The sequence below is a fragment of the Oryx dammah genome, unplaced genomic scaffold, assembly GCF_014754425.2.
Source record: "Oryx dammah isolate SB20612 unplaced genomic scaffold, SCBI_Odam_1.1 HiC_scaffold_26, whole genome shotgun sequence".
NCBI classification, from domain to species: domain Eukaryota; kingdom Metazoa; phylum Chordata; class Mammalia; order Artiodactyla; family Bovidae; genus Oryx; species Oryx dammah.
Window position 1 is genome coordinate 95,284,357 of NW_024070210.1, and position 17,201 is coordinate 95,301,557.

The window sequence follows — 17,201 nt, forward strand, 5'->3', positions numbered from 1 at the left end:
CCCAAGGCCCAGCTGCACACTGAGACTCACTGTAGGTCTGGGGGATTTTAAGGGCCTTCTGCACCCCCTTGGGAGCAGAGGAACTGGGGTGCAGAGCTCCATGAAGCCTCCTCTCTGCCATGTCTGCAGGGGATCCCCCCTCACCTCACCTCCAATGAGCATTCTGACCCCAAAGGAGGGGCTGGGTGCAGGGCCCACTGTAGCAGGGAACTGACGCCCAACCTCCTCTATGGGTTGGGGGAGCTGCTCTCAACAAGGCTCCTGAAGGCTGGATGCCCTCGGACACTCCCACATGGCTCTGTTTCCCTTCTGGATCGTGGCCTGAATGGCGGGACAACCAGCCCAGGTGAGAACCCAAGCAAGCCCAGTGCGTCTCCAAACAGCGTGCCCCCTGCCCTGCCAGAGACACAGCGCCCAGCCGACACACCGGCCCGCAGTCAGCAACGGGCTGCCGGTGGTGGTGACCAGTACCCCCGCTGCCCTGCCAGGGGCTGAGGCTGATAGCGCCTGACAGCGCCTGACTGCCTGGGAGCTGGCTGACCTCAGGCAGGCTACCTCTCCATGCCTCCATTTCTTCAAGTGTCAAATGGGCACGGGGCAGGTGCCCACTTCAAATGGGAGTTGCAGGCGATCGCGGAGAGAACAGACCCACAGGCCCGGAGAACAGAGTCGCTCAAGGCCGTCCTGGTGGGGGAGGGGTTGCCCGCAGAGCCTGAGACAGGCTGAAATGCTTCCCCGTGTTTGCATTTTGCCCTTGTCTAGGCATTATTTTTGCTATTATAAGCAACCCTGTGATGAACATCTCCATGAAAAGAACATTTTGTTTCTTTCAGATTATTTCCCTAGAAACTGAATTTCTGGAACCAGAATTACTGGTGAAAGGGGAGGGATATTTTCGGCCTTGTTACACTTTGCTTAATTGTTTTCTAGCTTGGCTGTGCAGTGCGGGGGCGGGGGTCGCTGTCAGCCACTTCTGACCATGCAGCGGGGAGGGCCCTGGAGCCGCTGTGAGGGGGGCTGACGAAGACAGAGGGCATCCTCAGCAAGGAGGAGAGGGCTCTGCCATTTAGCCTGGACAGGGGCGAGAGAAGAGGGGAGCAGAACGGGCTGAGGAGGAGCCATCAGGGTGCCCACATCCAGGGCTTGAGCCCTTCAGAGACTAGAGATTGTACGATGTGTGAGTTGAGAGTTACGTTTTATTCGGGCAAAATGAAGACTGTAGCCGGCAGGACAGCATTTCAGAAGCTCTGAGAAGCTTCTCCAAAGAGGCAGATTTTGGTGAAGGGAGTATACCTGCAGAAGGTTTCTGCTAGTCATGAGGAGCACTCATCACCATGAAGGATTTCAGGGCTTTCTAGATATGAGGAGATGCAAGAATTAGGCTCACAGAATTGGCTCCTGAGAGTGTCTATCTGAAGACCTGTTCTGCCAGTTTTTCCCAGGGCAGAGTGCCTCAGTGGTGCTCTCCACCCTGGACTCCTTCAGGGGCTGTTGAAAGTCAGCAGCTGCAGCTGCCCATGGTTTAATCCTTGTAGGTTCATGGCAAGTGCCGATTTGTCATTGACAGGAGCAGATAAGTCTCACATCTAAAGGACTGACATGATGGTGCCAGGAGCCAAGCCTGGGATATAATGCCCAACTGGCCTGGAGCAAATGGCAGCCTGTCTGGGCCTCAGTTTCACATCTGCGAAATGGGTGTGACCCTTCACCTGCCTCCCAGCGGGGGCGGTGGAGGGTGATGGTGGGTGTTGGGGTGTGGGGTGGGGTGGGTGGGGTGGGAACGGAATGAATGGTAAGAAATGACTTTGAGAGTTGCCTCGGGTACCATGGGTTCTTTGTCCATGGCATCCATTGGCATGAGTTGGGGGGAAGGCGGGGGAGAGGGTTACTTCAGTTTTTTTAAAAAACAGCAGTTTCAGGCTAAGGATTGAGCAAGCCAGGCAGTCTCACGTGGAGGTTACTGGAGGGCTGGAGCACCTGGGCCGGGTGAACACCAGCTCCCCCCAGGACTGGGGAGATCTGAGCAGGGCCCATTGGACTGGGAGGAGCCAGGGCAGGGAACTCCAGCGGGCGGCCAAGCTGCGCTCTCTCAACCCGCCTACACTTACTTGCTGTGCGAGTGACTCAGGGGTTTTGGGAGCTCCCTCCACTGCTGGAGGTAAGAGTGCCATAGTATCATAGCATCAAGCATAGCACATGGATACTATGAGAGTTGGGTTAAGGCTGACCTACAATCACTCCTGTCCTTTATTATTCTGCCGCCTCATTTATCAGCAGAGGCAGAGGAAGGGCTGAGCGGAAGTAGGGCTTGCCACGCCTTTACATGTCCTTGAAGCAGCAAAACCAGTGTGCTGTGACATGCCCAGCACTCCTTACCAGCTGTGTGACCTCAGATGAGTTTCCTAACCTCTCTGTGCCTTTGTTTCCCCCTCCATCAAATAGCGGTGGATATGTGAATTAAGCTGAGGTGGATGTGTGAATTAAACTGAGCCACTGTTGACAAAATGCCCAGAGTCGGGCCTCGCCGTCAGCCGGCTGCTTCTCAGGGCCCAGAGCATGGGCTTCGGACCTCACCACTGTGGCACAGAGCCCTGTTCCTCCACCCACTGGCTGTGTGACCTTGGTTAGGTCGATTGCTTAACCCTACAAAGAGCCAGTCCCCTCCTCTGTAAAGATGTGGGTTGTGGGGCCCCCGTGGCATGCCAGACTGACAGTAAGCGCTTAGTGTGACTGTTGGCCGAGGGCCTTAAAGAGGACCCCAGGAAACCAGCAGAGCCTGGCCCTGGAGCCACGCCTCCCCCAGTCGGGGTGCACGCTCCCTACCAGAGGGGAGCACTCCCCCCCACCCCCAGGGCTCCTACACCCACGGGCAAGTACAGTCACACTAACACATGCAGTCAGCAACTCCTGGAGACCAGCCAGGCCACGCTATAGCTGAGACCGTACCTTGGTCAGTTCAAAACGCTCCCCAGGCAGAAAGCCTTCAGCAGTGCTCAGGTGCCTGTCAGCTCCAGCAAGGCCAAGCTGTTCTGGCCATGGAAAACCTTTCCACTCCCCTCCACTGCAACCTCAAGTTCCTTTTTCTCCAGCTGACCTAGACCACTCCAAGTTCTCAGAGTACGACGCACGGCTCGTGCTGCCTCCCTGGGCCTCGAGAAACTGCCCACCTTTCTAGCCATCTGTTCAATTTCCGCTCATTGCCCCAGACCCGATTCCAATGATGTCTGCTCCACGACACCTCCCCAGATCCCCAGGGCCAGAAATGGCTGCTGTTACAGACCGCCTGCCCACACACACTTACTCACTGATGCATACACTGCCATGCACACTCAGGCACTGTCATACACGCTCTTGGGTGCACACATGTGTGTGTTCACACACACATACCCACTCACATCCTTGAGCACCTCGAGACCAGTGACCTTGCCCTGACCATCTCTGCATCTCTCATATTAGCTCTCCATCGTACTGATGTGGTCTGGCCCTCAGAAAGGGAGTGGGAAGGGATCAGAGTTGGGAGTCCACAGCTGTTGGTTCACATTTGAGCTTTGCTCCTGAGTAATCTGGAGGCACCACTTACTCGCCTGGAGCCCCAGTTTCCTAGTCTGTGAAATGGAACACCTGCCCTTACCTTGGAGTGCCACTAACTAGAAAAAGGATGCCAAGCATCCCGCTCAGGACCCAGCACGTGAGCACTCGTAAAGGCTCGCTTGTCAGTCACTTACTTACTAGTCATTCACCAGTACAGCTCATGGATGCTGGCTGTGTTACCAGGCCGCGGGGGTTGCCGCCGGTGGTGAGTCACCACCAGCCCTTCCCTTGAGCTCTTAGTCTGGTCCCAGGCTGTGGCCTACCAGCATTTAGGGGTGTATGTTCTGGGAGGTCTCTAATCAAGATCACTTTCAGGATCCTAAAGTACCCTGACCCTCACCATCCTTTCCCTTGTCACAGGAAAAAAACTAAAAAGGGATAATAGTTTGTGACTGTTACTTATTATCTCAACTTAGTCTCGGGGAGTTCTGTGGGTGTCTTATCTGTAATGAAAATGAACGCTGTGTTTGCAAAGCTCCTGCAGGAAGCCTTTGCCTAGCTTGCTCTTGATACTTGAAGGACAGACAGAAAGCTCCATCTGTGGGCTCAGTCTTGAGTGCCCACTACCCTGGCCTGGCCCTCCACTCTTCAAAGCAGACTGTGTTTACTTCCAGAAAATTATGAGAATGCACTGAAAAAAAAAATCAGTTCTTTCATGAGCGAAGGGCGGAAGTTTGGTCATTTCAGCCAAATATTGGGTAATACTGGTTTGTGATAGTAAATAGTTCAAGGAAGATAACACTCATGCGAGTAGGCTCTGATAACTTGGCATCTGGGAATTTCTGCCTCAAAGCTTATTTTAGGACAACCAGAAATTAAGTCTCCTTGGAGAAGAGGGGCACCTCTGATTTTCGTAAAAGCACAAGGCAAGGAGTCAGACACATGGTTTGTAGCTGCCTCCCAGGGTACTAGAGGGTCACTTCCCCTTTGTAAGTGCCTCCACTTCCCTCTTCTCAAGAACGAGATAGGACTTCCCAGGGAGCCGGCTCCCAGGATGGAGGTGACACTGCCCGCCTGGGTGTGCCAGCTCTGCCAGGCGCTTGCGTGTGGGGTAAGCAAGGGTCTGGGTTCAGGGGCCAGCCCAGCCTTCAGCACACAGTCCCTCAGTCACCAGTCCTTGCTGACCCTCAGGGCAAAGCAGCTAACGGCTGTACCCATCGCAGGAAAGAGAGGAAGAGGGAGAGGAGAAGAACCTTCTAGAATTCCTCAGCCTTTCCCTTCTCGCACCCCTTCTCCTGGCTTCCACAGCCTTCCACTGGGATCATGCCCATTTCACAGATGATGAGATGAGTTTCAGCAGGAGGTGGAATTGTCTGAGACCGACAGCAGGAGAGTGAGGCAGCCTCAGCCAGAATGCAGGACTCCAGCTTCCAGATCTCACATTTGACCCCAGTCAGCCCAGCACAGGGCTGGCGTTCAGCAGGGATTGGCTGAAAGGCTGCCTCTCGGTCCCGAGGTCCCGGTTCAGAGTGCTCTTCTGGGCTGGTAGCAGTGGGAAGGTAGAAACGAGACCAGCAGGAGACACCACCCAGAGGGCTGCAGGCTGCCGCGCAGCCAGCAGCAGTGCTGCGGCCCCTCTGTGAATCGGAAAGTCGGAAGGCAGGAGCACCACCGTCCAGACTGAGGGTGACTGGGCCTTTCATTCATTAACTCACACACACGACTGAACCCTGCTATAAACTTGAACAGTGGGGCAGACGATGACAGGTCCTACACCTGTCTGTAGTCTGGGAGACAGGTAAACTGATCGTTAGCCCAAGAAGGTTAGTGTCTTGGCAAAGGGGCTCTAGGAGGCAGGAGGGAATCAGTAACCTTGGGAGACCTCAGAGACAACTCCGCAGAGGAGGCTATGCCTGAACAGAACCTTGAACCACTCCAAAGGGCACAGCAGGGAAGATACAGGAATTTCAAACGATGGGGATGACACATATAAAGGGGCAAGTATTTATAAGAAATAGTGGATTCTCATATGGGTATGGTGGTTCTGCGTGATAACTTGTACTCTAAGAGGCAGAGGGTAACGGGAAAGGGCAATGACCCTCATTGTCTGCAGTCTTCACAGTAGTCCTGTGAGCTTGCTACTATTAACGTATTTCACAGATGAGGAAACTGAGGCTCAGAGCAGGCCAGAGCAAAGCTTCTCACTGAAACTGAGTTCTGACCACTGGTGGCTAAACATATTATAGTGCCTTCATGAGAAAAGATGGAGATTCCAAGGACTTTCCTTAGGAATGCCATTAGGACACTTAAATGCCATTGGCAGAAACCCAGTTATAAGAGGCTGGGATTGGTGGAGGTTGGGAACTGGCTTAGAACTGAAGAGATCAAGAGTAGCTTCAAGCTGGACTCAGCCACTCAAATGTCATCATAAATTTGTCTTTCTCCAGCTGGCAACTACTTTCATCCTAGGCTGCTTCCTTTTCAGTTAAAGTCTCCCTGGGGTGCCACCAGAGGCTCCAACTTTACATCTTGCCACCTTAGTACCCACCCTCCATGCAAAATATGCCCCTTTCCTCCTGTTCCAATGGAAAGTTTTAGGCTTAAGTTGTATTGGCTGGTTTGGGTTATATCTCTACCGCTGTACCCAGATCTGGAGCCAGGGCAATGAATAAGAGGTAAATCTCACCTCACCCACATGGATAGAGTAAGGGAAGTTTGGATCCCAATAAAGAATCCAGGTACCATTACCAAAAGAAGGGGAATTGATGAGGGAAGGTTAAAATGAGATGTTTCCATAAGCCGTTACTTTACTGAATGGCAGATACTTTGTTACGGGCTCTGCTAAAACCCCATTAATGTCTTCTAGCTTCAACTGTCAGGGCAAAAATGGGCCATGAAGGAATATTAACCCTACTAGGATCTCTAGACATGTTTAATGTAAGAAAGTCTACATAGGATGGTAATCCAACTTCTCTGGCATGGGTGGCAAGCTAAGTAAAGGCGGAAGGGCTGCATACCACCGGACCTTGTGAAGTTAAATATGCATGGTAACAATCTTTTATAAGAGGATAGAAATTCTATATGGTGAGGAGCAAACAGAAGGAGGAAAAAAGGCTGTTTCAAACAGGCCAAACAAAAATAAAAATACAGGAAATTTTAGAAAGGGTGGGACAAATATAAAACACAAAATCCATCAGTAATCATAGGTAATATAAGTGGAATAAGTTGTGCCAACTTTTAAAAAGTGAAGGTTGTCAGATATGATTTTTTAAATCCAAACAAATATTTTTACAAGAGATAGACTTAAAGGAAACAAGAATGTAGAACGTATAAGGAAGGAAATATAAGATATACTAGGCAAATAGTAACCAAAAGAAATCTGGGTAGCTGTATTAATATCAAAGTGAACTGTAAGCAAAAAGGATTACTAAACATAAAGATGGTCACCACCTTTTGAAAAAAGATTCAGTTTACTAGAAGGATAAGAATTCCAGACCTGTATATACCAAATAAATTTGCTTCAAAAGGTAAAATTGACAGAACTATAGAGATTAATCATTAACATGAACAACATTAAGAATGAAAGGGAGATACTATTATAGATTTTACAAAGATTAAGAAAGATAATAAGAACTCCTGATTAATTTTATGCCCCAAACAAGGGAAAACTCAGATGCAGTGAACAAATTCCTAGCAAAACAGAATCTGCCAGAACTGACTTGGGAAGAAATAGAAAAGAAATAGATCCTACAACCTCTAAAAATAAAGTAAATGAAAGATGAGTAGTACTTGGCTTTGCTAAGGAGTTCCGCCAGACACTCGAGGGAGAGATCATTCCAGGGCTGCTCAGACTCTTCAGAGGGGAGAAAGGAGGAAACGCTCCTGTTCATTTAATGAGACCAGCAGAGTGTAAACTGAAAAAGAAGTCTGCGAGAGAAGATCATAAAAATGAGAAACAACTCAGATGTCCATCAAAAGGGGAATGGATAAATAAATTAGAGTATCTTCCCATGCTGGGATACCTTATGACAGTGAAAATGATCTACAGGTCCACGTGTCAACACAGCTCAGTCCCAAAAAGATAATGTTAAACAATCACTTTAAAAAAAGGTAGTACATTAAAAACAAAAAAAAAACCCCGTAAACCACGATTCCATTTATATAAAAGTAAAATGCTGGCGGAACAACACCAAGTATTATTTACCAATACATACATATTTGCTGAAACAAGTCAGAGGTTGGTAAATTCTGCTACCTAGCCTGAGAGGTGGTTACGCTGGCATGCATTTTAATATTTTAAGCCACACATATGTGTTTTTTATATAATCTCTTTGATGTATTTTATTTAAAAATATTTAAGGGCAGAATCACCATGTAGCAAAAAAGATCTGAGTAGAGGAGTTATTTGAGATGTGTGTTTTCTTCTTCTTGTTAGTCTCTATGTTCTGAATCTTTTACTATGAACATGTGATACTTCACAATCACATTATTTTAAGGGATTTTTAAGCCTTTTAGGAGAAGGGAGGTAGTTTCATAGCCTAGAGCTGTCCTGTCTTCCATAATTTCACTAATCTCAGTGAAAGTCATTTTATCACACTTCAGGCTCTATCTGGTATGTTAATCCAAGGTTAGATCCCTGCCTGCTTGGTCAAATATGTACCCTGCTGGCATGGAGAACTGGAGCCTCTGAAATGCCAGGGATGTGACCTTGACGTGCAGGTGACAGTGGGCCTGGCCAGACCCATGGCGAGAGGCTGGGCCACGTGAGGCCTCCAGCACTGGCTGAGCCAGGACACGTCAGGCGCTGAGGGAGGCTCGGGTGTCGGCTGTGTCCCTGTCCACAACGTCTTACAGAGTCACAGCCGTATCACAGCGCCACTCTGAAGGACTCTAAGAGGAGCAATGGTGCTCTTCTTTCTCTCTCTGGGGAAGGCAGTGAGTTTGCTTCCTCTGGTGGCCAGAATCCCTTAACAGATCATGGCTAGAGCTGAGGCCAGGCACGAGCTTCTGTAAGACATTCAGAGAGGACCTGATCTCAGGACCAAGCGAAGGCTAGCTCCCAGCTTGACACTGGACGCGGAAAGCCACTGCTCCAGCAGCCTAGGCAGGGAAGTATGAAGCTAGGCGGCAGCCGCTGCCTTAGACAGAGCTGAAGCCAGATTTTGCCTGCCCTGGAGCTGCAGAGACCTAGGCAGAGTCTCCAGGGGCCACGGGTGAGCCAGGGTGGGCCAGGACTTGCAAGGACACCCCCAGAACCACAGCTAGTGGCAGGTCCCCTTCCCTGTGCAGCCCACGGTCCTCTCCCAACTGTATATGTGCACCTAAGATCTCCACACCCCTGGCTGTTTTCACCAGAATGGATTGATAGGACTTTTTATCATCACCATAAACGGAAATCCAGTATCACTTGCGGAAAATGGAGGTGCTTGTGCATGCATAAACAATGACACAAGAAAACGCCCCCCAACTCTGTCCAGATTCCACTGCCTGATTAAAGCGCTGAGCCTGCCCTCGCTCCGGGCTATGAAGGGAGACCTGCATGCTGGGTGCTGAAAAACAGGCCCACCATGTGGAGCCATTCTCTCTTGACCTCAGAAGTCTCAAGATAAAAACGATCAAGGAATTCTTACTCACTGAACATAGTGGAAGGAAAAAGCAGGTCAGCCGTCCACACTAGCATGCAACAGGCAAAGGACTTTTGTATACCTGGATGTGGGGGACATCCTTTCTGAAAATGTACATCAAACACTTTGTTACAACCTTTCCTCCCGAGTGTTTGGCTAACTTTCCTTCAGGGACCTTCAATCAGCTTGACTCAGCAGATATCAACTGAGGGCCTACTATGTGCTGGCTGCTCAGTAGGAGTTTGAAAGGCAAGCGCCTTTCCTTCAGGGACCACACGTTCTAATGGGGAGGCAGACGTATTCACAACCGGTTTTAATGCAAGGCTGAAAAGTCTTTGTGTTCTCTCCCAGCCTTCCCCCCGACTCATGCAAAGCAGGATGTAGGTGTCCAGGAATCATTTTATTCAGACACAGAAATAGCAAACATTCATTGGGTTCAAACTATGAGCCAGGCAATGAATGGGATACTTATACACATATTTTATAACACTAACTTGACCAAGGGTACACAGCATCTTAGAAGCCAAGTTGGGAGTTGAAAGCCAGTCTCCTGAATGTTCCTCTGTGTTGGAAGCCCTGTTGACGTGGGAGGTCCCACCAATCCCCCACTCCCCCACTCCCCCACTCCAAATTCTGTCCCATCTCACCCCACCCTCCCCAGGCCCCAGCTGAGAAGAAGCAAAGGCCAGAGGCCAGGTCTGGCCCACTGGCCTTGCTGTGGAGCTCACCTCAGCCCGCCCTGTGCTTGTATCCCCCCAGGAATCCAGCACAGTCCCGCACTGCGTGCTCCAGCAACCTTCTCAGCTGCTGCAAGAGCCTTTGGGCGCTTAGGTTCCTCCAGAGACACGGGGGAGGCCCCTGGGAGGAGCAGCCAGGGGCGCCACTGTCAGAGGAGCCGCCAACAACAGCCGCCCAGGAATCGGTGAGGACACTGCCCTCCGAGACGGTTAGACCCGGCCCCAGGACGCTGAAGATAACTGCTCCCCAGCACCATGATTTGACTTCCGGAGCCATTAAGGACCCCAAAGCCCCACAAACCACAGAGAAGACACCCTGGCTCCAGTCTGGGGACTCCCAGAGCACACAGTAGGTGGGTGCTGGGGTCCTCGGCTGAAATGGAGCTGGCCCGCCCTGCTCTGGGACTCCCCTGGGTCCAGGTCTGCCGAATCCCACGGGTTCAAAGCTCACGTTGGTGCTGGCCCTGAGTCACCAGCAGAGACGGCGGGACTTCTGAGGACCTGTGTGTGTGCGGAAACACGGGTGCCGTCTGGGCACCGCAGAGGGTGTTGCCATCCCAGCGCTCTGTGGGATGCAGGGAGGGAAGGGTAGGGAAGGGAAGGACGCCCGTCTTTAGTGAACACCTTCTGTGTGCCCGGCACTTCGCCGGAGTCGGCTCACGTTGTCTTTAGTACGCGCACCAGGGATCAGGGGTGGAGACAGGCTCAGAGAAGTGTGGGGCCGCTCAGCTAGAAGGTGCGTCTCGCGCAGGACCTTGAGAATCACTGTGGAAGGAGGGGACAAACAGACGAACAGGAGGATGGGTAGAAATCCAGGCCTCCAGCCCATGCTCTTCGATGGGACCCTGCCCTGCCTCTGCAGAGAGGCCTCGGTAGTTCTTTGACTCAGTCGACCCTCCTGGAAGCCAGGCTCAGATCTAGAGCCTGGGGGGGGCGGCCTTCATGCTGCAGTTCTGACTCTCTCTGGTGCTTTCATCAAGAAGGAGAGGCGTGGAGCAGATTTGCTGGGGAAAACGTGAGGGGCAACAAGGAGGGTCAGGCTGGGGGAGGGGGACCCAACAGGCTCGAGTCAGGAAGTTGGCCCCGGCGCGCGCTCTGCTGGAGGCGGGGAGACCTGCGGCGGCCTCCTCCTTGGAGCAGCCCCTTACTCACTCTGTCCTGGGGGCACCGCTCCCCTTTCCTACTTTCAGGGTTGTTGAAGAAGGTGGAAGAGATGAGGGTGTCCATGGGCTCCCCGCATGACCACTGCCCCTCCCTGAGCCCCCTCTTCCCCTGGTTGCAAGACGCCCTCCTGGGGTCCCCCTCCCCACCCACTCATGCCTTTTCAGCCCCCTCCCCAGTCTTCACACGTGGCCATTGCCCAAGGCTCAATCCTGAGCCTTTACCTCTCACTGCCATTCCTCACTCTCTGTGGCCTCATCAGCACTGCCGAAGCTACCGGGAGGCTTAGCTCGAAAATTCCTCACAGATGTGTACCTTCCAGGTTCCTGCTGGAAGCTCTCGCTGTTTCTCAGCCTCACCTGGAGCATGTCGGCCTCTGCACCTTGATCTTTGCCCTGCATCTGCTTCTGCCCCAGGATCCCCCTCCTCAGATAGAAACCCTACCATTGGCCTCAAAGGTCCATCTTGGCCCCACCCTCCTCCTGGCTCCTCAGGCTCCACGCTCTGGATGGACGTAGCTCCCACGTGTGTTCTCTCACCTGCCCGGCCCTCACTTGGTCCCGCTGCCATCCCCTCCATCAGGAAAACGGGAAAGCTTCCTGCATTCCCCACTGGCCCACTCCTCCCCGTCCACTCTCTATCCTCCAGCCAGAGTGGGCTGTGCAAAACGCTACCACACGGAGAAAGCCAGCCCACAGGCCCCGCGTGGTGGGCCGTGGTGTGCCCTCCAGCCTCCTCCTCCCCCCGACCCTCTTTTCTACCTCTTCACCCCAGCCCCACCAGCCTTCTCCTTTGGGTTTATTAATCTCACTGCTCCTTCCAGCTACGCCTGGCACAGAGCTGTTTCCATCACTTGAAAAGCTGCTCTTGTCCTTTCAGCCACGGGATCTCAGCTGAAGTATCACTTTTCAGGGAGTCTTCTGGAGTCTTCCTTGACTGTCCCTATTGGGTCTGGCCTCCCACCCACACCCCTGGAACTGTCCTCGGAAGCCATGGGCATGCCTGTCATGCCTGTGTGGGCCCCTGACCCTTGTCAGTCAGTGAGTCCTGCCTATTTCTGTTGACCATTGTGTGTCTAGCTCCTCGGAGACTGTTTGGCCCACGTAGTGGGAGCTTTAAGCAATTTATCTGCCAATACACCTGAAGGCACGATTTGCCCCAGGGTTCTCCAGAGATGCTCAATCTGTTGGCTGGATTCCTCTGGAAATCTCAGAATCCCTCTCTTGGAAGTTTTCCCAGGAACCTGAGACAGGTGGGTTTCTATGTCATGGCCCAGGTAGATGGAGCATAAGACGGGTCTGGCTGATTACAGACTCAGCTGGTCGGGGCTGACATCAGGGTGCCTACGTGCCGCCTGCCACTGCAGATCTTTCTCTGAGCTGCCCTGCCCTCCTGGAGAACCCCTGCATCCCCTGCTGGCTGCAGAAGCGGGGCGTGCGCTGCCCAGAGAAGAAGCATCTGCACTGCGCCCCCAAATCCACATTTCATGTTATCAGGATGTTCCAATAAAGCTATCAAAACAGATGCTGCCTTGTGGTTTTATTTTTTAACTTCCTGGTGAGGAAATACTCCCCAAACTTCATCATACAGTGTGTCTTGATTTAGAAAAAGGATTATGATAAAATGTTGGGGTAGAAGCCAACTGAGAAATTGCCTTGAAAGGTAAAAGAATCCTCAGCAAAGGAGGTCTTATCTTGAAACATCGTGTTGGAAATGAAGGACAGGCTGGTCAGAAGTTCAGATCTTCATCTGTCTCACCTGGTGAGCCAGGTACGTGGTAGGCACTCGATCAGTGTTTGCAGAAGGGAGTATTTCTGAAATTGTCAGATTCGGCAATGCCTTTTGTTAGGTGGGAGAGAAAGACATCTTTAAAATGGAAAACCTGTCAATCAAAGAAGTCTTCTGCAGTGGAGAGTAAGTGAAGTGCAAGTGAAAAACCAGGTCAAGGATTCTATGCAAGAAATGATTCCCAAAGGCACTCATGAAAGGGCTTGGAAAAGGGAGGGAGGGAGCTGACCAGAGTCCAGGTCACTGTTGGAAAAGCGGTGTCAGCAGTGAGTAGTGTTTCCTGAGGTGGAAGGAGGAGGCTGTGGAATCCTGAACCTCGGGGACCTCGCAGAAAGACACACCAAGACATACCTTGATGAATTCCCACAGGAAACAGAGAAGAAATCATTTGAGTCATCACAATCAAAGCTTACAGGAGCTGATCTGCCTGAAATGGATTTTCATATATTTCAGAGCAGAGAAGACAAAGTGTGTTAAGGGGTCCTTGGGGAAGATGAAAGTAGCAGAACAAGGCAGTCTCTAGATAATGTCAAATAGTTCTATGTAGGCGGTGTAAAAAGAGTGAGGAGGTGTCTGCTGAAGGAAAACTCTGTGTGTGCTGAATATTGGGGCACTTTATAGAAGCCCAGCCAGGGCCAGAAGCCTGGGGACCACAGTTTCCAGAATCTCATCCCAACAGGTTCAGGTTCCACCAATGGGAAGTGGAGGAGAAGCAAAACCACTGTTGCTAAGTAGGCCAAGGAGGGAGGGACAAGAGGAGAGGAAGGAGGCGCTGGGAGGCTTGAACACAGCTGTGGGTCATGGAGCAGAGCGGTTCCAGACGGAGCTGCATCCAGGAACATTGCCTCCTGCTGTGAGTAGTGGGAAGGCTTCGAAAGGCCTGCATTGAGAGGGAGCTGATGAGGTCTGTGTTACAAAAGAGATCTTTCAGAGTCCAGCTTGGGAAGAGGTGAAGGCAGAGTGAGCAAGGACAACCCCACTTTGGGGGTGGGGGAGGAGGTGTCGATAGTCACATCAGATCTACCCCAGACCCTACAGCAGACTTCAGGCTCCAGGACGAGTACCCGAAGGAATCAGACCCTTCCCGCCCTCCAGAGAGATGGGCTGATGCCTAAACATTGCCAGGAAGCAGAGAAGGAATGGGACATGAAGGCCAGTGTTGGGGTCACCCAGAGAGGAAAATGTGTGTGTGTATAGTGTGGAAAGATGTGGACCAAGGCAGCTGTGAACTTCTAAGGGGAAACATTCATGGTGCACATTCGACTGCCTTTAAACTCAGGTTAGACACGTGGTAGGCAGTAGGCTGCTCAGAGCCCTTGCCTGTGTGCTTAGCCGTGGCCGACTCTTTGTGATCTTTTGCACTACGCCCGCCAGGCTCCTCAGTCCATGGCATTTTCCAGGCAGGAATACCGGAGTGGGTTTCCATTTCCTTCTGCAGGGGATCTTTCCAACCCAGGGATCGAACCCGCCTCTCCTGTGTCTCCTTCATTGCAAGCAGATTCTTTCCCTGCTGAGCTATCAGGGAAGGCCAGACGCAGGGCATCCGTTTGGCACCCCACGTCAGCTAGGCCGCTAGCAGATGACACTCGGCTGTTCAGGCTCCAGCTGGAGTTTGGGGGAGAGTTTATCATCTTCACTGTCCATTTTAGGGGGTTCTTTCCAGGTCCCTCAAGCAGGGAACGACAGCCTAGGACATCCTTCTCCCACCACAGTTCCCAAATCCCACCAGAATTCTAAGAATTCCAGTGATAATTTAAGAGCCCTTAACAGTCACCAGTAGCCCTCAGGGCAACTGGGGAAAGGCCCTCTCTGTGCGCCAGCAGCCCTCCAGGGTTCATAATTTTGTTATTGTGAAGAGCATTTTGTGAAGTGATCTGGTCCCATCACTTCATGGGAAATAGAGGGGGAAACAGTGGAAACAGTGTCAGGCTTTATTTTTTGGGCTCCAAAATCACTGCAGAAGGTGACTGCAGCCATGAAATTAAAAGACGCTTACTCCTTGGAAGAAAAGTTATGACCAACCTAGATAGCATATTCAAAAGCAGAGACATTACTTTGCCAACAAAGGTCCGTCTAGTCAGGGCTATGGTTTTTCCAGTGGTCATGTATGGATGTGAGAGTTGGACTGTGAAGAAGGCTGAGCGCTGAAGAATTGATGCTTTTGAACTGTGGTGTTGGAGAAGACTCTTGAGAGTCCCTTGGACTGCAAGGAGATCCAACCAGTCCATTCTGAAGGAGATCAGCCCTGGGATTTCTTTGGAAGGCCTGATGCTAAAGCTGAAACTCCAGTACTTTGGCCACTTGATGCGAAGAGTTAACTCATTGGAAAAGTCTCTGATACTGGGAGGGATTGGGGGCAGGAGGAGAAGGGGACGACAGGATGAGATGGCTGGATGGCATCACTGACTCCATGGACGTGAGTCTGAGTGAACTCCAGGAGATGGTGATGGACAGGGAGGCCTGGCGTGCTGCAATTCATGGGGTCGCAAAGAGTCGGACACGACTGAGCGACTGAACTGAACTGAACTGGAGAGCATTTTGCAGATGTTGATGCCAGGGCCCCAGCCTCTCTACTCAGGGTCGTGGAGAACAGCATGTTTCTCAGGCCCCAAGATGCCACTGTGTGAGCCAGGCCCTTACTCCCTGGGGCTTTGCCAAGACTCTCATGTGCCTGGTGGGCCTGGCAGGATTCCCAAGGAAATAGGGCCCCAAAGGACACAATTCCCAGATCAACTGAACTTTTAGAAGCCTTGTCATGCACCCAGACATTAGGTCAGCCCCTCTACAGAGCCGGTTTTTCCACTGGACACAGGCAGAGGGTAGCATCCCCACCACCTGGGACCTGAAGAGAGACAGGGTGCACCCCAAGTTAAAAATCCGAGTGAAATAGCTGGGTTTCCAACCCAGATCACCTTGTCTCCCGAGTCCAGACCTTTTTTTTTTTAACCATTCATATTATGAAATTTATGTGTAAGGATTAAGTGATAACCAGATATAGCCTCTTTTCAAAATTGTGACATTCCAGGAAAGGCCAGAGTTCCTTGGACCTCCTCTCCCCAGCCCTGAGCAATTTCCAAGGCAACAGCTGCTACGAAGTTTGCCGTATGGTGTTTGGTTCAATTTTGTTTGGTTTTCAACATAAAAGTTATATTGCACCTCAGGGACTGAACTCAATAATCTGTCTTCAAGGTTCAACTACATTAGCACATAAAGGGCCTCCTTACTTATTTTGTCTCATGGTATTGGTACATATGGTTCATTTAGCTGTTCCCACTAGCCATGGACATCTGAATCATTTCTAGTTTCTGTTTACATAATAACACGCTTTTCCATTAAAGGTTATTATAGGATATTGAATATAGCTCCCTGTGCTATACAGTAGACCCTTGTTGTTTATCTATCCTATATGTGGTAGCTTGAATCTGTTCATCTCAAACTCCTAATTCATCCCTCCCCTGACCCCTTTGGTAATCATACATTTGTTTCCTATGTCTGTGAGCCTGTTTCTGTCTTGTAAATAAGCTCTTCTGAATCATTTTGTATATACCTGAAACTAACACAATATTGTAAGTCAACTACACTTCAATTTAAAAAATAACAATATGCCGATCATCTGAAACAATGTTTCCTCGTGTACACCTGCAAGCAGGTTTGTTGTCATTGGTGTCTGTCTGTCTGTCTGTCTGTCTGTCTGTGTCCATGTCTATGTGTGTCTGTGCACGTGTGTTTAGCATACCTACAAGTATAACTGTGGATATGGAGCGTTATGTGTTGTTAAGTAGTCCTCCAGAGAGGCACGGCTCATTCAAGCTCCGCCAAAAGCACTAGGCAGGGCTTGACTCCTCACAGCTCCATCATCCACTCGTGCCTTTTCCACCATACCCTGTGGGGATCCTTCCCCCCCGAGAAGTCACAGTAGTCCTCCTAGAGATGCCTCACCTCCAGTCAGGGCAAGCAGAGGCTCCCTTGGCTCACCCTGGGTTTCCCACAAGCCTTCCCAAGCCTCATGTCCCTCCTTGGGCTCTCTGTGGAGGACAGCAGACTTGCCCAAGTCACACCACTGGAGAAAGACGGTATCATTTCAGTACAGCCACAGTAGTGCTGCATAACAAATGTCCACAAACACTCCCAGCATACGACAGTAACATTTCTGTGGCTCAGAAATCTGTGGGCTGGCTAACGGAGGACAGGCTTTGCTGCGGGGGCTCATCTTAGCTGCGTAAGTCTCTTATCCTCTCCGAATGCCCATCCAGGTGTTCTCTTCTTGCAGAAATGGAAGGGACCTGAGAGAGCAAGCCCAGCAGCACAAGTGCATTTCAGGTTCCTGAGCATCTTGCCTGCAAACACACTGTTAGCCAAA

The 17,201-nt window shown here is 51.0% G+C and overlaps 1 protein-coding gene across 1 annotated transcript in view; it reads left to right on the plus strand.

Moving 5' to 3' along the window:
• Positions 1-12,577, plus strand: part of LOC120853594 (histamine H2 receptor-like) — a 29,572-nt gene extending 16,995 nt beyond the window's left edge. Inside the window, exon 3 of the mRNA XM_040227553.1 lies at positions 9,915-12,577. Within this exon, the coding sequence (XP_040083487.1) occupies positions 9,915-10,245 (331 nt within the window). The 3' untranslated portion in view covers positions 10,246-12,577. The remainder of the gene's footprint in view (positions 1-9,914) is intronic.
• The last annotated feature ends 4,624 nt before the right edge of the window (positions 12,578-17,201 follow it).